At 46.7% G+C, this 22,234-nt stretch overlaps 1 protein-coding gene across 5 annotated transcripts; it reads right to left on the bottom strand.

The window, feature by feature from the left end:
• Positions 1–39: 39 nt before the first annotated feature.
• Positions 40–22,234, bottom strand: dot1l (DOT1-like histone H3K79 methyltransferase). Of its 5 annotated transcripts, none has more exons than XM_056415444.1 (29): positions 21,807–22,234; positions 16,990–17,033; positions 16,838–16,912; positions 16,528–16,591; positions 15,980–16,208; positions 15,027–15,121; positions 14,697–14,759; positions 14,556–14,611; positions 14,142–14,221; positions 13,672–13,740; positions 13,459–13,565; positions 12,578–12,619; positions 12,386–12,481; positions 11,552–11,762; positions 11,342–11,455; positions 11,021–11,112; positions 10,786–10,887; positions 10,027–10,164; positions 9,699–9,824; positions 9,015–9,442; positions 8,810–8,900; positions 8,542–8,691; positions 7,997–8,033; positions 7,221–7,855; positions 6,933–7,138; positions 6,556–6,629; positions 5,789–6,469; positions 4,009–4,822; positions 40–3,860 (listed from the first exon to the last, which is right to left on the bottom strand). In XM_056415444.1, the coding sequence occupies exons 1-28, from the start codon at positions 21,885–21,887 to the stop codon at positions 4,158–4,160; spliced, it is 4,851 nt and encodes a 1,616-aa protein (XP_056271419.1). In that variant the 5' UTR covers positions 21,888–22,234; the 3' UTR covers positions 40–3,860; positions 4,009–4,157. The 5 variants fall into 5 exon arrangements, with proteins under 5 accessions (XP_056271419.1, XP_056271420.1, XP_056271417.1 ...); XM_056415445.1 differs by lacking the exon at positions 21,807–22,234 and adding an exon at positions 19,231–19,266; XM_056415442.1 differs by lacking the exon at positions 21,807–22,234 and adding an exon at positions 17,795–18,762.

Here is a 22,234-nt window from a genome sequence, read left to right as displayed (position 1 = left end):
CAAAAAAGTGGATAGGAAGAAATGCCATTACACAATAAATTAATTCAAATATTATATGAAACATGTTTATTAATAATCATAAAACGCAGGAAAAAAAAAAAAAAAAAACAGGAATTCCATTTGTTTCATTATAACATCTTAGGATAAAAGCACCAACACCAAACAGTAACAAGTCACGAACAACCCAAGGGCCTTTTGGGAAGTACGTTTGCAATGATTGCACCTCAGACCTGCCCTGGCGTCCCCGCTCACTGTCGGTCACATGTGTCCTGTGTGTTTTAACCCTCCCCAAAAAACGTAAAGGGGAGACTCCCAACAAAGGAACCTCCTTGGAGACGCAAATCTAGACGAGAGGTATTTGTGAGATGAGGAAGATGCTGAACGTCGGAGCCGTTTCACAGCTCCCGGAGGTCAGACGGACTCGCAAAGCTTCATAAAGCTGGATTTTCCACCTGGAGACGCTGGATGTATGTGACAGTTGAGAAGTAATCTGTGGAGAGCCGACTTCTAAACGCCACCACCGTTGTCCTGGTCCTGAGTTGGGTTAGAAAGGGACTTAAAAATCGCCCCACAACATGGTGAACAAGTCGGTGTGACAGTCGTTTTTCTTTAACAAAAAGTTGTTTACATAATTTCAAGCCACCTGGGAAGTTCCTGAGTGAAGACCTCTGGCGAGATTCAGAGGAAACGACGTTGAATGTACCAAGCTGCATAGAAGCAGCAATTAAAACCATGCTTCTATACCAAATGGCTTGAATAACAGCACCTCCTCATTTTTGAGGGATTATTTAGATCTATATATATATATATAAGTAGCTATAAAACTGGTTTAACTCCATAACATGGATCTATTCGTCCATTCCCAATGACTATTCTCACTTGCACATACACCACGCCGCCCCTCCAGGCATGACACATTTCCCGTAGGTTAGAAGCAGACCACCGAAGAGCCGCCGGGCAAGCTCGCGTTGCAGATTATCAAAACCATAAAACCCTGCAGCACCACAAGAGAAGAGTAGTATATATATGTATATATATATCAATAGCTGCAATGTCCTCGTTTTAAGTGAAGGAGAGCACCGTGCTGTCTGTGTGACTAGTAGTATAACAAACAGGAGTCTGAAGACACCATTAAAAGCAGAACTGCAATTGTATCAAACACCAAGAAAAAAGAAAATCAACACGGCGTCGACGGTCGTGACGAACGATCCGTCGGTGCGGCGAACAAACGGACCGCCGTCTCCTTATTGGGTTCTAAAACGACTTTCTCGCAGGTGAAAAAAAAACCCAGATTTGTGAGTGCACAGGACAGGCGTTTACAATAAAGCTTTGATTTGTCTAATCTTCCCTTAGATATGCACCGGCAAGTGGAAAAAAAACAAAATTTAAATAATTTTAAAAAATAGCACTGGCACGCAAAAACGGAGCTCAAGTGTTTTTTTCCCCCAGAATCAGAGAGGGGAAAGAAAAGGAGGCGTGGCCTCTCACGCCGATCCGAGTGACGCGCACACGGCAGTTTCACATCAGTTTGCCAGTGACGCATTGAGGACGCTCGGCAAGACGTCTCAAGCCAGTGTGTGTGTGTGTTTCTTATGCACCAGTGAAGATTTCCTTTGTAAGAAGCGACTTTCCATTGTGTGGAAACAGAAGCACCATTTGTTTCCCTGCAGAGAGAGAGAGAGAGAGAGAGAGAGAGAGAGAGAGAGAGAGAGAGAGAGAGAGAGAGATATGTGGAAGTATCTGATGCGATGGCGGTTCTGGTCGTGTTCGAGCCACAGCACCGTTTGTTTTTGTTTTTGTTTTGAATGCACTGAGGAGAGTTTCCGGTTCCATCACGATGAGCCACGCCGTTTTTCGGCGCCGGCTGTGCTTCACTCTCCTCGGCTTCAAGCCTCCTGTTTCACAGGCTGAGAGCGAGATCACAAGGCCGGCGCCTAAACACCTCCATTCTTTATATATATATATACACACACACATATACTTTATATATATATATATATAGACTGTATATAGATAATTATTTTATATACCTTTCTGTTTATGGTGGAGACATACAAGGAAAAACAAAAATGTACAAAAACAGTGTGTCTTGTTCACAAAAACAAAGGCAGATCAAAGAGGAACACAAACTCTTCCTCATCCCCGTGAACTCAGGCCGAGACTCAACGATGACTCGGCGTTTAAAGAACCAGAGAATAGCATATTAAATATGAGAAAGGCCAACGAGATGGCTTTACAAGTGTCCCCGCGTACAGCACCACGTGTATGGGTTTAGTCATCGATGTTTTCCCTATAGAATAAATAAGATCCTAATTTAGCACCATTGTTTTCAGAGTCGAGTGCACACACACGCACTCCTTTCATGACAAAAAGAAAGAAAAACAAATACAAAAAGGCAAATGAAGAGACGGACAGCATAAATATATCTAAATTATACACAGCTATACAGTCGGAGAATGAATCACATTCACAGTACAAACATTGTTTACTAAATAAACATTCCATAATTAAAAATTAAAAAAAGAAGCAAACAGAGGTGTGAAGAGTCCAGTAGTTTGTTACGGTTGGTTGTTTTCTCAGTGTGAGGATTTGCATGCATGCCACGTGTGTGTGTGTGCGTGTGTGCATCAACTATAATATGCAGTGTGATTACACACACGTCCATGTTTTATGTCCTTAACATTCGACAGCAGAGACAAATAGGTAAAAAAATCCTTCTTTAAGAGTATTTGGGCTACGTTCCCTCGCCGTAGTGTGATTTACCAAACTGACTCGAGGAAATGGAAATCAATACAGAACGTGTCCGATCACATCTAAAAAGCACCATCTCATTTCATGTAATTGATCTTTGTTTTCAAATTAAAAAAAGGATCCGGCTTCATCGGCACATGTTTAAATGTTGCGAATTCACCACGTTTTCCGGATAACGCCGACATCATCACGTCACCGTGTTCGTCCGTCAGACTTACAGACTTACATATTGTTGAGTTCATTCATTTGGAGAATTTAATTTTGATTAGTCTCGCAAAAAAAAAAAAAATAGCAAACTAAGAAACGTTCACCGATATGTTAAATATTTTCATGCGAGCATAGTTGGTTTTGCTCAAGTTAGGAGCAAAGGAAAGGAAATATATAGTTAGTTAAACGTGAAAAACATTGTAAATCGTTAACATCGGCAGAGATTAACCCGCCTGGCACGTCTGCTGCTACATGAGGAACTGCATCCGACTCTCCAGTGTGACGCGACACCGACGGCTCCCCGTCTGGCTTCATACTCGTATGTGTCGCAACAAATATTGAAAGAAAACAGCGTTATGAGCTGCATGACATCTGAGCAGAGGTCAGTGACCTGGTGTGTGTGTGTGCGTGCAAAGACACGACACTCGTGTGACGTGAAGCTTTGGAGGGAACGTGATGGCATTCAGATCACAAAGGCGGACTATGTGCTTCAAGCTGTTCTCAAATGTTTCATGAAATCATGAGAACAGATTGTTTTGATCGTGACTAACAAACTAAATACATGTTCGTACTATTGAGCACCTTTAATTTAAAGCAGACATCAGTTCATTCAGTGCTCAGCGAGGACCGGTTTCCTTGTGGTAAATAAAACATAATTTTTTTAAACCAACATTTTAACACAAACATGACCAGTACCGATGAATTCTGCTCAAGGCGACTACAGTGGTCGCTAGTGTGTGTGTGTGTGTGTGTGTCAGAGATCCCAGTACAGAAGCCGGTCTTGGAGGCTGGGTTGGGTTGTGCAGACGTTTTGAAGCACCACTGAGTGAGGAGAGTGCCTCGGTCCATACCTGGACATTTGCATAGTTCATTTAATTTTTGAGGTAGTTTTCAATAATTACCTGAAACGTCAAAGAAGACAGAGCAAAATCAAGATGTTGATGAGCGTCTCTTTGGCGTTTCTGTGGATTCTACACAGCAATAAACAAATTCATAATGATCCCCCGGCACACGTAATACTTTAGATCTAAAACCCAGGAATGTACTCACCTTGTTCAATCAGAACAACAGCTTGTTTGGAGCACGGGAAATACAGGTATCCTGTCTCTCTCACTCCCTACTAGACTCTCCATCTTTCCACCTTCTGATTGCCTTTCGCCCTTCCCCTCTCCATCCTCCCCCCTTCCCCCCCCCAAACCCTATCTAGGTCGGGAGCCAGGGAACTGGGAGGTCGTGTAGGTGCCATGCATGCCCTGAGTCCTCCACATGCTCCCACCCCCACCTGAGCTGCTGGCGTGTGGTGGAGGGGGCAGCCGAGGGGAGTAGTGCACTGCGTATGGACGAGACGAGGAGGAGGTCGACAGAGGGGAGGAGGAGAGGGAGGAGAGGGAAGCGGTTGCGGCGGCAGCAGCAGAGACAGAAGCGGAGGAGGCAGATGTGGAGGAGGAGGAGATGGCGAGCGAGAGGGATGACTGAGCTCTCTGGTGGTGGAGAGAGGAGTGGGACAGGCGGGACGAGTGGAGGGAGTCGGACCGGGAGGACGGCAGGGCGTCAGAGTGCGTGGGTGCCGAGGAGGAGGAGGAGGAGGAGGTGCTGTGCAGCGGGGGAGGCGGGGGCAGCGTGAGTGCAGGCGGCGAGGGGCTATGCAGGACTGACTGGGTGCGGCCGTGCTGGGCCTGGGACAGGGAGACGGGGAGAGGCGAGGGCGCCGAGGCCAGGCGCGTGGAAGTTGGCTGGGGGGTGCTGTGCTGCTGGGTTTGGGAGGAGGAGGAGGGACTGAGCAGAGAGCCGAGGCCTCCAGGGGTGGGCAGTGCCACCCCAAACTGATGGGAGGGCACTGTGGGAACCACGTGGTGAAATATACCTGCAAATCATACAGCAGAAATGGAGGGAGGAGGAGAGAGAGTGGAGACAGAGGGGGGGGAGGGAGGAGTGTGGAGAGAGAGAGAGAGAGAGAGAGAGCAGATAAAAGTGGCAAAGAGAGCGAGAAGGAGGGGGGCACAAAGAGAGAAGCAAGGACTGAGCCGGGTGGTTGTGCAGAGCGCCAAGCGAGTCCGAGACAAGCACACACACAGAGTCAGTCCACCAAAACTAACGAGTCGGACAATTTAGGAGCGCACTAAACCGTTATCGTGGAGGCCAAAATAATTTCTGGGCGGATTGTTTTTGCTAACAAGTGAAATGACTGACAATATAGTCACGTAACAGTTATGTAAAAACATGTCAGTAATTCACATTCATTAGTTCAGATTTGTAAATTTCTTTTTTAAGCATTTATTCCATTAAGAACATTTTCCAAGGGTGTTTCCAACTGCAGCACTCAAGCAGCCCGTCCAGGTAAAAGCGAGGCAGCAGTCAGTCAGTCAGGCTGCACAATTACTCAAATATTAGTCGCGATCCCAATTAAATGAAGATGATCGACTGATGCGATGTTGACTTTTTAAAATGCATGTGAAGAGAAACCCTATTTTAAGTGTTATTTAGATTTTAATTCATGTGTCATGTTGCCTTACACAACATGAAAGTAAAAGCATTGCTTTGTTGGAAAAAAATCTGAATGTGCAGGGAATTATTTCGCCCCCTCCCACAAAAGAAAATCAATGAATAATTGTGATAAATAAAAACGTTGGCCATAATTGTGCAGCTCCATCAGTCGGTCAGTCAAACGGTCAGCGAGGCAGACACAGCAGCGTTGGCCCTCCACTTACCTGGCTCTAGTAGCGGGCCCACTCCCCTGGACCCCGGGCTGACACTATGACCTCTGAATAGACTGCTCATCGCCCCCCAGAGGTAAAGCCGTTCACGATTAGCTCGTCGCTACGATGCTCACCTCCAGCCGTTCCCCCCGCCAGCCCGGCACTGGAGAAGCTTCCCAGGGCGGAGTGTCCGTTGACGAGCCGCGGGGTCCCACTCACCGTGGATCCGCCCGTCTGGGCCCCGAACAAGGACTGTAAGACTGAGGCCCCTCCGAGGGGGAACTGCGAGCCCAGGTACTGCCCCGCAGAGGATCCTGTGGGCGAGGACACGGCTACAGGGCTGCCCCCCACCTTCCCGCTCAGAATGCCCCCACCACTGCTGGTAGCGGCCGATATGAAGAGGTTCTGACTGGCCATGCCGCTGCTCGTCTTCATCTCCCAGTCGCGAGGGGTCTTCTGCTTCTGGAGGGACTGGCGCTGTTCTGAGCCACTGCCTCCCTGGGAGCCGCCGCCGCTGCACCCGACCCGGGGCCCTGCATCCTGACTGAGGAAGGGGTTGGGGTTCATGTAGCTGGACGTCTCTCCGTCACTTCCTTTCCTCGCCTGCTGATGATGCTGCGGTTTGTGGTCAGAATCCGAGTCGGTGCCCCGGCCCGAGCCCCCCGTGCCAAACGGAGAGCCCCCCTGCCTCAGGTCGGAGCCGGGCTGCTTGGGGTCGGAAATGGGTGAAAAGGTGGATTTCCACTTGCTGTTGGAGGACGAAGAGGAGGTCTCACTGCCTGTGCTGTTACCACTGCTGCTACCAGACTTCCTGGCTAGTGGAAGAGAAGAAAGATGGCTCGGCAACAAGTAGCAGAAGCGCACGTTTTTTCCCATTAAAAGTGACATTTTCTTTTCTTACCTCTCTCACCGTCCCCGTGTCTACCTGGTCCATCTCTGCTCTCCAAGGATATCGTGGCAATTTTTCTTTCAATTCTTAAAAAAATAAAATAAACAAACGGCCACAAAATGAGATGGAGACTTTTTATAGCTGCAACAGAGCTGATCGAAAGGCATCAGGTCGTATTTGTATCACTAGCTTCAGATTAAAAGTAGAAAGGGAGGAACATGTTGGAAATGGTCAACTGGTTACTAAGCAACAACCTAGAAGCCTTCGTAAATATGGAAAACACAGCCTGCAGCGGGAGTGGAGACGAGCACAGAAAAGAAACGGCAGCTCAGCGTGTACGTCGTTGTTCCTCTGATCTTCTAGTAAAACTATAATAATGGCTGTATTACCGTGAACTGGAGCTGTCTGCAGGGTATCCTGAGTCCTCGTCGTCAGAGCTGGGGGCGGAGGAGTAGCGGCTCGTGCCGTTGAGCTCCAGGGGTCGCTCTCGCTTCAAGACGGGAGGCTGGTCCAGGTCCGGCCCGATGGGGCTGCGGCTCGACTGTTCTGGGGAGGAGATGGCCGAGATCTCCAGAGGCTGGTTGATGTTGCTCACCTGTTGAAGGAAACAAAAAAAGGACGGGCAAATGACGACATGCGATTGTAATCTTGTACAGACCTCAGACTAATGTTCTCACCATGGAGTTGATGTTGAGCGGGGACCCCGAGGCGGGGTTGTTGGAGCCCAGCCCGGGGAACGACCTCCTCTTTGGGGATCCGCTGGATCCGCTGGCCCCGCCGGCCGCCGCGGAGCCGCGTTTCCTTCTCCCCCGCTTGCGACCCTCCTGAGAGCCGAGGCCGTGGGAGGAGGAGGAGTGCGACGAGGACGAGGACGTGTGCGTGGGCGTGTGAGTGTGCTGCGTGCCGGGCGACTGATGGTGGTGGTTTCCATGGTTACTGTGGTATCCCTGCTTGTTGCCAGCGTAGTGGTGGAGGCACGAGCCTCCGGCCACGCTGCCGGACGAAGAGGAAGACGAGGAGGAGGAGGAGGAGGAGGAAGAGAAGAAGATTCTCCGCCGCAGTTCGCTGTCGTGGGGCTCCGTGTCGGACTCTCCTCCTTGGCGATCCTGTCCATCTTCTGGAAGAATCCGCGGGGGGCCATCTGCGTACTGAAGCACCCCTCCCGTGCCGAGAGGCGGGCTCTGGATGGGACCGCCTCTGCCCATCGGTCCCGTCAAAGGTGTGTTGGGGTGCGGTGGAGGTGATGAAGAAGCACCATTGTGGTCCTCAGGATGGGGACCTCCATTCATCAACCCTGAGCTGGATAAATATCCTAAACAGAGAGGGTTAAGCAGCACAGGAACAGAATAAAACATAACGCATAGAATGCACTTTATTAGCAATAAATAAGCAACGGATCCTCTTATTATTATAATAATAGTGAATATAATGTGTGAGCAAAGATAATCCTTACCATTGGTCTGACCTGGCACAGGACTCGGAGTACTTCTCTGAAATTATGAATGCAGACCAGGGTTGCTGTTATTATTATTAGTGAACAATTTGTCATATAAGAAAATAGAAATAAACAAGATAGTGTGGTTAAAAATGATTACAAATTAAATAAGAATGAACTTAAATTTATTTCAGCTGTTGTCAAACACAATAAAGGAAACTTCATTCCACGAGATTGTGCAATAGTTTCTATTTTGGTCATTTCTACAGTGCTCACTAACCAAATTAAAATATATTAAAGACAATTAAAAAAGCTATACCAATTTAATATTGATGCAGACAGTAAATCAAAACGTGACATCCAAAGAAACAAAATAAAAAAATCATATATTGTATAAACTTGAATTTGCGATGACCCAGGAGAAACGATTCAAGTTCGATCCAACATATTTGGAACCTGTTCATCTACTCTCAACACATCAATAGAAATCTTCACAAGTGAACATTTCACTAATTACATTTATACTAAGTACTTTATGACCTACATTACATCACTGTACTCACCAGTCTCTCAGCACGGCTGGGCAGCACCACGCTCGCCAGAGGGATGCTGATTGGTAGCTTACATGGGTGCACTGTGCTCAGGGGGATACTTATTGGAAGGCTTGTAATGCTGTTGTCGCCCTGGACAGATGGACTCCTCTCCTTACCAGCCTATACGAGAACAAAGGGAACACTACTGTTAATAGTGAGACAGCTGAAAGGAAGGTAGAACACTTGCACACGTATCGATAGTGCAAGTGCACAGACGGCAAAAAGAGAGAAACATTACCCTCTCGAAACCTTTATTCTGGACATCGGATGCATGAGGAGAGGGGCAGTTCAGCTTGGCTCCGAGCGGGGAGTTAACACCTCCAAATTCCCTAAAAAACAAACAAACAGAAACTGTCAAATGTCGCTTCGACTAGTTAGCTGTCCGTCGCCTTGGTGAAGCAACTTGGGAGTCGAAACATTGTGAGATTTTAGTGTCAACAAACCTGTGTGTGGTCATCCCCGGACCTCTCAAGTGAGCGGCGGAGTCCTGGTTCAGGTGCCGCCGCAAGGCAATCTTGGCGGGGGAGAAGCGCGTGTAATCGGGAAGCGCGTAGGGGAAGCTTTGCTGCCTCAGCCGCGCGTCGGGGATGGCGGGCACGATCTCGTGGTCGGGAGAGATGGGCAGGTAGCGAGAGAGAGGCTCCCCCTTGGCGGTGGCGAAACAGGGCGAGCCGGTGCCGTTGACGGACGGCTCCGGGCCGACACCGTTGTGGGCCGGGGCCGAGGACAGGCAGAGCTTGGAGGGGTCCGTGTCGGTGGAAGTGCGCGACTCCAGGCTCTTTCTGTACGGGGAGCCGTCGCAGGGGCTGTAGGATTTGAGCTGAAGCAGCTCCTGCTGCCGTTGACTTTTCTCCAGCTCCACGATGCTGATCTACAAACACACAGAAGGGGGCGCCATGACACGAGAACACGGGAAATGTTTGTGACAGGACATCAGCAACTCTTTCTGAAAGCTACACTTGATTTGCTTTAGGGGACGTGGCTGATTCCTTTGAATGTCTCTCGAATGGGAGGGGAGGGGGGGCAGACAACACACAGGAAGACTGGAGGAGTAAACAAGAGGTGGAGGAGACACAATACAAGCATTTGGTGTTGAATCCAGCAGATTGAGGAGGCGGACTGTGTACCTGCAGCTCCAAACAGTGTCTCTGTTTCTCAGAGATTTGTCTGCGCAGCGCCTGCTTCTCCTTCACCAAACTCTCCAGACACAGAGAGCCCCAATCCAGCTTCAGCTCCTCGCATCGAGACTTGAGCTGGAAAACAACAAACACACAAACACGCACGCCGTTATTCATTCGCTTGGAGAACGCTCGTGCTCGACCACAGCTGAACCGGGACTTCCGCAGCCGTTCTTCAAAAGGCATAGCAGCAGGAATGGAGACACGTGTGAACCGCTGGGGACGGTGCCGTAGTAACAGGTTACAACAACAAGGCAGCAAGGCCCTGAGGTCTCACCAGTAGCAGGCTGTGGTCTCGCAGCAAGGCCATGTCTCTCTCCAGTTGCTTTGTCTGCTCTTTCAGCTGACGATTGTGGGCCGATATCTCTTTCTGGGCTTGCAGCAGGTCCTCCACAGTCAAGGCTTTCACTCCCAGCTGATCACCACACACATACACACACAGAGCTAGACATCAGCTACAAATAATGCCTAAACAAGAATTTAGCAGTGAAAAACCTCTCTACGCTGAACTCCAACGGTCAAAGTTCTCACGCTGTCGCAGTGATGGAGAGTAGCAGGTTTTAGCGTGTATCCGTGGCGGTCAGGTATGTTGTATTTTTCGGATAACACGTGTAAATACAGCTTTCAACAGTTCACATGACTGACCAATCACAACAGGGATGGTGTGTGTGTTTCAGGTGCAACCGAGTTGAAGTTTCAACCAGAGCCGCTTTGGGTTAAGTTAATGCAAACGACAACGAAAACACGGAAAGAAAACTTATGTTCTCCATCTTTCACATTCTAGTTATGTTTCAGTGACCATGTTCACCTGGTAATGGGATGCACATGGAGAGGGATTTAAACTATTTAGGTTGTCCATCAATTAGCCGTATTTAAAAACACCAATTACACAAACTGTGCTTTGGATTCATGTTAACAATAATCTTAGAAATGATTTAAAGATAAAAAAAAAAAACCATTAGAAGAATGGATGAGTCACAATTTTATTGTGTCCGTACAGCTGTGTAATGGAGAGAAATTAAGAAGCAGTTCCCACCTCATCTAGTTTGGTCTGAAAGAGGCTTTTGATCTTGTCCTTGTGCGTCTGACAGACTGAGTGGAGCTGCTCCGCCTGCCCCGACAGGTCCCTGTGTTTTTGCTAGAGAGAGAAAGTAAAGATTACAGGTAAGGGTTTGGAAAAAAATGCACAAAAAATGGAACTGTGAACCGAATGTGCAGCAGGGAAAATAGCCACCGTAGCAAATAACGTCTTTAATGGCATTACTCATTACCTTCTCCTGTTCTAAAAGCTGCTGCAGGTTGGATCGGTACTGAGGAGTCTTCATGTGGGTCATAAACTGGAGGTATTGCACTTTGATGTTATCTGTAAAAGAGGGTGAGGGACAAAGAGAGCAAAAAGACAGGATGTACATGTATTAGTGAGGTTGTCTCAGACACCAAATCCATTCACATGCAGGCTGATATTACACCTGAACCGGCTTAGAGTCTCTCCTTCTGACCTCTCACTGCTGCATTCAACGTGTCTGGTACAATACGATCGACTACTTTGAACAAGACGGATAAAACATGTGTCCGGGTCTCGGTCGGCTCACCCAGCAGCTGCTGCAGACCAGGAGGAGTCGGGCTCAGAAGCAGGTGACTCGAGGGATAGTGCTGCACCTTGGGAGGTAGCTGGTAGAAGGGACTCTGAGGCGGCCGGAATGCATCTGTACACACAAGAAGTATATTCAGTTATATTGTAAAGACGGCGTTAAGTCATTTCTGTAATATGAGGTGTATTCGGTGTGTGTGTGCTCTCTGACCCGCAGAGAGCGTCTTGGCATGCAGCAGATCCAACGCGCTCTGGTTCTTCTTGTTCTTCTTCTCGGCAGCCGGGGCGGCTTTCTTGGGGCGGCCGCGTTTCTTGTTGTTCAGCTTGCGAGCTTTGGGCAGGAGGCGGGCTCGTCGGGGTTTGGCGGTGGGCTTGACCACCGTCACCAGGCGAGGCCGCTCCTCTTCGCCGCAGGAGTCCTGCTGTCGTACACAAAGATAGATATTCACACAAAGAGCACGGAGAGCTACAGCTGCACGTGGATTAATGTGAAGATCAACCAAGAAAGAAACATTTCAGCGTTTAAAATGACACTATAGAAAAATGTCAGGGGTCGAAAAAACACGTACATGCAATTCTGAGCTTAAAATACATCGATGCATGTAGCTCTGTACAGAACACATGTTGTGCGGGGGCTGCCAACTCATTGACACTTGAACACTATTGATACTATACACACGCTGTCGCGATACACTTCCATTTTCACACATTGAAAAACAAACAAAAATAATATTTAAAAGGTTACATGCGGCGCTTAAAAGACATTTAACCCCCAAATTGCTCCCGTATCCGTGTCTACGGAGTGTTAGTGTTGGTTCGCCCTGATGGGCAGGTGGCTCCTCCCATCATGGTATGAATGGGTGAATGTCATATAGTGTTAAAGCGCTTTGAGTGGTCGGAAGACTCGAAAGGCGCTGTACAAGTAAAGATTATATTTACCACTGTATGTACACACGAGTTGAGCACTCAAGTTCATTCATGCTCAACACAGATCTATAATTTATAATATATAATATAAAGGTTTGCAAATCGGTTATTATCTCACCTTGTTTTGTTCTTTCGGTTTCGTCGGGGTGGTACTATTGCTTTTACTGTCCTTCGTGTCCTTCTGATGACGTCGCCGAGCCACCTCTTGCTCCTCCTGAAAGGAAATGGACCAATTTAACAGTTTGATCCAGAATATCTAGCGAGGTCGGAGACTCGGGTCTTCACACTGAGGAGGAAGGAAATCACTTACCCTGAGTTTAGGATTTTTGAGGCTAGCAAAATAGTTTTCAAGCTGAAATAGAACAAGAAAAATAAAACGATTAGTATTTTCAATATAAGAGCGAACATCCTGTCTGAGTTCAAATAACCTGGCGTTAGGTCAACAGAAATATCTTTGTGAAGATGTTTTCTAAATCCCTGCACAGCCTGTCCTGCGTACATAAATCTGGTGCGTGTCATTAAAGACCATGTCTCTCATTACATCTAAACATATACATGCTACTGTTTTAAAGCAAACGCACACATATGTAATGTTTTCGGATTATAATATGATAATGCACTGACAAGTCATTTGATGCAGATACAAAACCTCCATTCGTGAGGTCAGCAGGTCGTAGAGTTCGGCAACTTTTGATCAGCCGCCCTGTGACCTCGTCAGTTCTTTGATTTGACTTTTACTCGCTTACATTTGCTCAACCATCGAAACCCATCCTCCAAATTAAACGGTGCAAAAACAACAAAAACAAATTCATATCGGGGACATGCACAGTGAGCAGCCACACTTTCATAAGGCGGTAACTAGAGCAGCCACTTGCACTTTCTGGGCAGCCTGCCAGCCCCCCCCCCCCCCACTGGGATCCCCACTGATAACCAGTTACCAGAGTGACACACACACATCAGCGTTATCTCATGCACCTGATGTGCTCTATCCGCAGACTGCTTACTTCTGGGACCGACTACTCACTCAGAGAACGCCAGCCGTTTACAGTAGCGGTCTCTCTCTGGAGTTTAGGCTACTCTCTGGTGTCTGATGTGTGTGTTCAGGAGTCATTTAGTGCGTTATTGGTTCGTCACGGTCTCCTCGGATAAACATTCTCGCCTCTGCCCTCCTCAAACAGCTCCAGTACTTACTATGGTGCGGTCTATGGTATGCAGGTAGTAGGAAACTGGCTTTCCAGTCCAGGACACGGAGCCCCTCAGTGGAGAAAGCTCCACCACGCGCATTATTGTACCAATATCTGCAGGACAGAGGGGGAAAAAATATATATCACGGCTCGTCAGATACACGTCAAGGGGGAAGCACGAGACGTTGAAATGTGCTTTTCAACCAATTGTGTTACTTACCACTTAAATTTCGACTGTTTATTCTAAAATTTAAAGGTGCAAAAGGTTTGGAGGATACAATTTTTCCACCTGTGGAAATAAAAAAATAAAACAAACAGGTCAATGAATACACTTTCTTCACAAATTCAGAAGCTGTAGTTGACATGCAGTAGCACTTCCCTACTTGCCCAACTAGAGCCAGTAATCGATAAACATTTAGCATACCGTCAGATGTTTTTATTTAATCGGCAATAAATACATTTCCATTGAGCCAAGCCGTGATATTTTCTACATTAAAGCAAAAGTTGAGAGCTAAAAGACCTTTAGCGTCTGCTATTAAAAGCCTTATTTGTCGACCTCTGATCAGATTACTCCGGAGGCCTATTAAACGTTTCAATTTGTCGTGGCTCATCAACCGTCTGCTCTGCCATGCAACTCATTTAGGAGACGTTTAAAATGACAACGCAACGGAGAGGAAACCAAATACGAACCTTCCTTCATGTTAGCAAAGCGCTCCTTCAGCTGGTGATCTACCTCTGGACCAAAGGCAAAGTTATTCACAAAAATAATACTGCAAGACAGATGGAGAAAGAAATATTTTAGATCTACAGTTGGAAGAAAATACAAGATATATATAGATGGCAAAGTTCTGCAGACACATTTATTAAATAATTAAACAGCTATCCCCTAAACATTTCATAAAGGAGCCCTGCTTAGGATTTATTATTTGGAGTAATCTGTAAATAAGTTTCATAATGGCAGCTGTCATTTCATGACCTTTCTATTACAATGGCTTCTATTCTCCTCGTGCCTCGGAGTATAAATTCAGCGTATAAGTAGTCAGAGTGGAACATGGAATGGAAAGCTCTTCTCAGACAGTTCGGGAGCCCGGCTTGGTATTACACCTTGTGTTGGCGATCCTTTCCTTCCATTCTTCAGACAAAAAGTCACCTCTCTCTAACTGAAAGAAACAAAGCACGCCGGGTGAAGCACCCTGAATAACCACGAACGATATTCAAAACGATGAAGTGCGATCCTCAACTTACTGTGTACTCTCCGTGTTTCTTCCCGTACCATTTCATCCACTTTTTAAACTCTTTATCCATGCTCTGAGAGAGAGAATGGGAATATTAATATCCAAACACAAATGCTGCTGCGGCGTGTTGCTACAGGGTAATGACGAGAAGATGAAACGTGAGCCGGGAAATCCCCTTTGAAGACCGATCGGAGACAAAGACACCACACTTCTGTTTATTTGCCGGCGGTGGGTTTTGCGCGGCGTCATTTCACTACAACGCTTCTCTCTCGACAGCCCCGGGGCCTCGCTCGGCCCTCTTTGTGGAGGAGCCCTCCGGTCCTGCGATTTATGTGGTTACCTCTGCATAGGTAGCTGGAATGTCTGCTTTCTCTACACCGTAGTAGTGTTTACAGTTGGTTGCTGCTGCAACCTGCAGCACGACCTGCCCCACTCCTGCAATTGAGAAGACAATGGGTTCAAGTCTTGCACCAAACAGACAAAGACCATAGAGCCACCTGGTTTACAGCTTAACGGGTTGCTTTTAAAAAAATGTTGATATAACGTGGATCCTTTTTTGTGACAAAGTATTGAGCGAGAACGCTGCAGCCACTAAACTGGCTGCCAGGTAAATCACATTGCACAATTCCTCACTGTCAATGCAGGTGCACTAAAAGTGCTTCGATTAGTTCAGATTGGTTAAAGTAGAGGACCCTCCAGAGAAATGAGACCGTCATCTTTCATTTGATTCAGTCTGTTTGTTTTTGTGTCTGTAAAATCTTACTATGTATTAATATAAATTAATTAATGATATTTAGTCATCTCTGACGTACTTTTTCACCACCGTCTTCCGGCGATAAGTCACATGACACAACAAAAAGACCGGATCAATGGAGAAAAACTAGTTATTTCTCTGTAGAGTCCTTTACTTCATTTTGCCAGAACATTATCACAAAAGTCAGTGACAAAAACAAGGACTTTTAGTGGAGTTACATTGGAGGCAAGGAGTCGTCCCAAGAGATTACATTGCAGCCCGTTGATTGCTAGCCGCGTACTCGCTAAATACGCGACCAATTTCTAAAATATAGACATGAAAACACCGGAAAGTATGATTCAGGTTAAAACCAAAGTGACGCTTGAAAAACATTGCTGATAAAAATTTTTTTGGGCATCCTGACTTGCATACTAAAACAAAATCTATATAATTACTTGTTTATTGAAAAACGTTCCCACGACACGATAAGTAAACCATCTTTGAACAACACGTGTGATCTGTGGTTACACTACGACGTCCCAAAACAGCAGCAGACTAACCGCTGCCGAGGTCGACAAAGGTGTCGTCTTCCATCATTTCCATCTCGTTGATGATCTGAGCGACGAGGTCGAAAGAGGTCTCTCCGTACACCTCGGGGGAGAAGGGCTCATAGTTGTTCAGCTTCTCCGGGTCCGTAACCGAGTGGTTGTACACCTGCTGGAGGATGTGTCTCAGCAGCCCGTTGGAAGGCCGCTTGTTCAGCTTCATGGACTGGGTCGTCCCTTTCCACTAGAGGGTGGGATCAGAGTTTTAGTCACACAGAAACTCTCAAAGGACGGCATAAAGGCTCTCCCCACATGCGTGTGCAGATATTATCCAGTGGTGCTTGCCTTTGAAACGAGAGTGACAAGACACAATCATTATTTTTATCATAATATCTGAATAAATCCATGAATAATTGTAATAATTTTGGACATAACTCTCGGGTCATGTGTGGCATTGATGTGGGAACACGGTGACAGACTCACAGGACACTGACGGTGTTGCTCACTTTTAGCGATTAATGTTTCCACAGAGCTCTAAAAACCCTCAGCACACACTCACTCACCAGCTGGTGAATGCTGTCAATGGCCCTGTTGTACTTATCACAAAGTCTCTGCATACTCTCGAAGCTGTGAGAACAACAAGACACAAAATGAAAACAATCACTTAGTACAAGATGAAACACCTATTTGACTGTTGACAATGCTAAACAGTACATCTATTATCATCTTCATGCGACTCTAAAAGTACTCAAGTCAAACAGGTGTGTCTATGGTGACAAAGACATCGACTGTGACTGACCAACCAGACAAATTAGAAAACAAAGACTGAAATTAATTTGATTTAAATGGGTTTTGACGCGACGTTTGGCTCACCACTTGGTGTCGTAGTCAATGAGGACGTAGTTTTCCATCGCCAGTTTGAGGTCGGGGATCTCCTCACACACCCACCTAGAGAAAAGCACACGCATAAAATCAACAGTAGATCCGACAGTCACTTGCGAGAGTTGGGAGTAAGTGTCACTTACCGAATGGTCTCGATGATTTCATTAGCAGCATCGTGGTGTTTATCCTGAGAACAGAAAGAGGTACAACAATAAAAATACTAAATACCTCTCAATGTGATCCAACACTTTAAACAGCACCATAAACTACATGTTCCAAGATGATCATGAAGTTTAATCATCACCACTTAAAACAGTCTCGACAAAAACTGAACATTATAGCCTTTGAGAATGCCGGCTACATTGCGAGACGGTTTTATGAGACTGCATTGGATTAAGTGCTCATAATTAAACTGGCAGCAGATTCGAAAGCCCCAAATCGTCGTAAAAATATAGAAACTCCATAAACCAGGTAGCACAATAATGAGTGGATATAAAAGTAGAAATTCATCAAAAACAAACACTGAAAAAACTAAATTCTCCAACATGTATGTGTGACGATGTTAGTTCCTCGAGAAACCATTTCTTTGGGGTGAGGTTTTTTAAAAAGTTAACCACTGTATAAAATGACCTGTTTTGACCTCTAGGATAGTCACGGCCTTATGGAACCACAAACTAGGAAAGTAAAGTAAAGTTTATTTATATTGCACTTATCAGACAAAGTGTCACAAAGTGCAGAAAAGTAGTCAATTAAAACAATTTGGCAATAACAGGTCAAAACAGTTCAACAGTTAAAAGAGCAAAGTACAAAACACAGTTAAAGATGCTGCAATAAAATAAATAAATAGGAGAAGATAAAAAGCAGGCCGTAGAATATTAAAATCACCCGAATGCCAGTGTAATAAACATGTATGTTTTGAGATTAAATGATGCTCTTGAATGTGAAAACCTTCGGGGTGCAGGCAGAGCGTTCCTCAAAAGCTCGGTCACCGCGGGTTTTAAGGCGAGTACGAGGGACTAGGAGGTTCTGGAGGTCGGATCCGAGACGGCGGGCTGTTGAATACGGGCGACGTAGTTCAGCCGCGTTCAGAGGATGTGTGGCTTTCCCATGCAGCTTCACAGAAAGGTGGCTTTGTGAGGAATTTTCAGAACAGAGGCGCTCAACATCCGGTTGTCTTAACGTGGTATTCGGAGGACCAGATCTGTGTGACAAATGATGCAACAACCGATGATACACGATCAAGCGTGGGAATGGCATCGTATATCCTTCCATCGCAACGTTCTAGAAGGTGGTTATCATAAACACAATGTGTATTTCTAATTTATGATGAAGAAAACACCGCGGAGCTAAACTGAGCATCACAAATTAATCTTTAGGATTCAAGCTTCCAGATGATGGATTTGACTTGATGTTGCATATACTGTCCACATGCCATCTCCGCTTGAAGACCCCCTCCTGCCCCCTGAAAATGGAGATAAAATGCTCGATGACAGCAGGGGGGCGTGAAAGATCTGAAGTAGATTTAGTGAATTCCAAAAAAGTGTTTCAGGCCTGAACCGTGTCTAAGATTAAAGTGACCGATTAAGAAAGGCCCTTGAATCTAGAATACAGCTCTATAAAATAAGATTGTGATAATATTGATCCCAGGGTGTCTGGAATTAGCCATCTTAGCTGGAGCGTGCTCAGCAGCTCTGTGGGAGCAACAGGACTCGGGTTACACCCGGAGCGCAGCCGGCCCGAGCCCGTTGCCGGGGCTGACCCACTGACCCACTTTCTGTCTGCGGCGCCAAGCGCACTGCCAAGAAGAGCCTCTGGTGCAGGGAAAGAGTAGAGGGGAGCGAGAGGGAGGAGGAGAAGGAGAATTCAGAGGGTGAAAAGGAGAGAAAGTGAAAGTGAGGAGAGCTAGAAGGTGTGTGTGTGGGGGGGGCAGAGAGAGAGATGGGAAAGCCTGGTACTAGTCAGCTGGTCGGAGGCCTGGCACAGCGCCCACAGCCCGGAGCTCCTGGCTTCCCGCTCAACACCGCCCGGCAACACGACGCACACTTCCGCCGAAACTCAAAACATGCACGGCGACACAGGAAATGCACCGCCGTCTCTGCGGCTACGTCTAGAAGCTAGCCGCCAGCCGCGTCGCTGATCAGCAGCGTGACCTACAAACCTCCTTCCGCGGATCGGTTCACTAAATATGGAAGGTGTGACTCTGCGAGCGACGGAGATGTTGAAGGGGGGGGGGGGTCAACCGCTCACACAAAGACGGCAAAGGGCTGCTGCTAAAAATACACAGTGCCTGAAAGCGAGTGAGACAAAAAAAGAACAGGCGACCCTCCTCTCTCCCTCCCTCCCTACGTATGTACGACTCCTTTCCTCGCCACATCTCTCCTTACGTCCGTGTGAACCATGGTGGGTGTCAGGGTTCTCCTCTACACGATGTACCTCAGCAGCTTGTGCCTCTTTATGTCCCTCAGCAGCTCACAAGAAGAAAAGCAGGGTTATTACACATTTTGACCAGTGGATTTCCAGGACTTTTAACCAAATTTCCATGACCAAACTGAAATCTCGGTATAAACATGAACATTTTAGAAAATGTTACGTTTTGAGAGCGTACGCCGGCTTATATTTTGAGTGTCTTTCTTTAGAAAACATATTAATTATTTCAAACTCGGCGTAAATGAACATGCGATAACAAATTTCCATGACTTTTCCAAAACTTTTATGATTTAAGTTTTGTCCATGACTTTTCCAGGCCTGGAAATGACCGTTTTGAAATTCCACGACTTCCAGGTTTTCCATGACCGTACGAACCCTGTAAAAGATTATCCCCACTTACACCCGTGTAATACTCATACTCACCAATTACCTCAAACTAACATAGCATCAGTGAGTAAAACAAGACACCTGCGCTCGCCTTCCCTCTATTAAAACAGAGGATTTGCACGCAATAAAATGTGTGTGTACACTTGCGGATGACTACCGGCATATTGCTAAATCATGAGACGCCGTCTCGACAAGTAATTGAAGCTTAGTAAATAATAGGCGAAGTTCACAGTCGAGAACCAAACAAAAGCCGTTCAGCAGGACTTGGGCAGCAGCATATCTTTGAAACCGTTTGTAAACCCGGTTAGCGCCCAGACCCGACACCAGATGGACAGAGTGCAGCAGAATGCTCTTCACATGGAAGCATTTACCGACGCACAGATGTGAGGATTTAGTGAGAGATGGGGAGAGAGAGAAAGGGAGACATGAGATTATTTTGATGGGCTTCATTCTGGTGGCTGGATTGGAGTAAAATCCCACAATGCATAGGGCAACGGCATTTAAAATAGGTCAAGTGTATCCCAACACACACGCAGCACCGTCTTCACGCTCCGTGGGGGAGATCAGCGATCTCCATGCTCTGTGGGAGTGAAGAACACATCGAGATGGAGTGGCCTCTGTTAGCAGCAAGCGCTTTAAACGCGAGCGGGGGAAGAAAAGAAGGGGAAAGAACACACACACACACACACACACACATTTTTGTATTTGATTAATACAGCATTGCTGAAGAGAAGCAGTCTCTGCTATCCTCCCTGCAGAGTTGACCATATGGACACGAGAGGACAGGAAGAGAGAGAGGAAGTCGTTCCCCTTTGAAAACAGGAGGAGTGCACCGCCTCATGAATAGGCTCCATATTGCAGAACTGCACATGTGGGATTATCAGACGTATTTCAATACTAGTCCCGCGTATGAATAGATATTGTGCTCATCAACAAACAGTATGTTCTACATGCCAGACATATGCCCGCGCTTGTAGTTATCCGTACGCACTATAACATAAGGAAATGGGTGAGGCAATAAATGGGTGAGGCAATGAATGGGTGAGGCAATAAATGGGTGAGGCAATAAATTCAGCAGGGAGGAACGGTTGGTGTCATCAGATTGTGGCCTGGTGTAAAAAAAAAAAAAAAAAAGCGGGGAGTCCACTTTGTTAGCCAAAGCAGAGAGGAGCGGCCGATTACATCAGCAAGTAACTCTGGCTCAGTGACTTGTGAAGTGTTCAGTTCGTGATTCAACAACAAACAAACCGAGAGCTGGAACTGAAATAACCAGACTGCCAGGATATAGGTAGAGCGTGGTAGAGATGAGAAGCGCCGGCAGACCCCACACGGACATTCTGAGAAATGGAAGCTTTCTGTCTTTTTTCTGTCAGCACTGACTGCCTCACCGCAATTACTATAAAGGAGAAAGACAACGTAAAGTTAACTACACACACCCCAAAAGACCACATCACGTCTTCCATAAAAGCTTCCTTTTCTGTTTGTCCTCAATGAGTCAACGACAACCAGCCAGACAGCAGTGTGTGTGGAAATACAAGTAAGAGGAGTAGTGTACACACACACAACACATTTCACATGCCTGCAGAATCAAGATACACACACACATATTGTAAATAATCTTTACATTAACGTTATACGTCCTTTATAATTGTTTATTCGTAACAAATGTCAACATTAGTTGCAAAGCAAGAGTAACCGGGTCGGATCTACTCAAAGCTTTGCACGCGTTTCAGTAAAAACGAGACTTTTTGGACAAATAAAAGCTAAGTTTTTTTTTTTTACTGCCGCTCCAATTTCAAAACATCTCGTTCCTCGCTGTCAATGTGCGTCTCGGTCGTACGTGTCGCTGCTTGTATCCTTAAACCTTTTAATCCGCTCACGTGAACCGTCGCCTGCGTGTTTATGTTTCCCGGGTGGATAACTTCAGGTGTCAGCCGAAAATCTAAAAAATGTCCCCGCAGTTGTCGGGACACACGCCCGCGACGTGCGTCACCCTCCCGGACCAGAAGGACCGGATCCCCCGGACGAGCCGCGGCTCCCTTCAGCTAGCCCGTGTTAGCAACGAGCTAACGTTAGCTAACAAAGACACAGCGAACACACACAAGATGAACATGTGACCGGTGATGTGCCGAGGTTTACAACTCACGTATACCGGTAACGGCCACGGGTAGCCGGCGGGCTCGGCTCCAACCGGCGATTTGAGCTTCAGCTCCAGCTTTTCTCCCATCCTCCACTTCGCGGCGGCTCGGCTGTGGCGGCTCGCTAGCGGCTGCTCTGTGTTAGCCAGCTGGTCGGTTAGCGAGCGAGCTACAACGTGAACATTTTGGTAAGAAAACAAATGCGTGGAAACGCGGGAAATAAAAAAGACGTCGACGCTCGCGCCGTAAACACCGACACGACGCGGTCGCGTGTGTAAATGTGTCCGACTGGGTTTTGTGTTTAGAAGGAGAGAAAAAAAGCCTTGTTACGTCCACTGGCAACAACACATCGCCTGTATCGACGCCATCTTGCCCGGCATGAATAAATATGGCAGGGGGCCACTGGGAGCAGAGGGGACACAGACGTCACCTCGGG

Source organism: Pseudoliparis swirei, chromosome 5 (assembly GCF_029220125.1).
Source record: "Pseudoliparis swirei isolate HS2019 ecotype Mariana Trench chromosome 5, NWPU_hadal_v1, whole genome shotgun sequence".
NCBI classification, from domain to species: Eukaryota; Metazoa; Chordata; class Actinopteri; order Perciformes; family Liparidae; genus Pseudoliparis; species Pseudoliparis swirei.
Note: the sequence above shows the minus strand (reverse complement) of the source record. Positions and strands in the feature narration are given on the sequence as shown.

What these genes read in the sequence shown, in the direction of transcription:
- dot1l (XM_056415442.1), bottom strand. Translation starts at nt 18,118, where the DNA reads ATGGAAGGATATACGATGCCATTCCCACGCTTGATCGTGTATCATCGG. An exon ending in AGAAACACGGAGAGTACACA is followed by an intron (nt 14,612 to 14,696) that starts GTAAGTTGAGGA and finishes TGTTTCTTTCAG; the next exon opens with TTAGAGAGAGGTGACTTTTT. An exon ending in AAACAGTCGAAATTTAAGTG is followed by an intron (nt 13,566 to 13,671) that starts GTAAGTAACACA and finishes TCTGTCCTGCAG; the next exon opens with ATATTGGTACAATAATGCGC.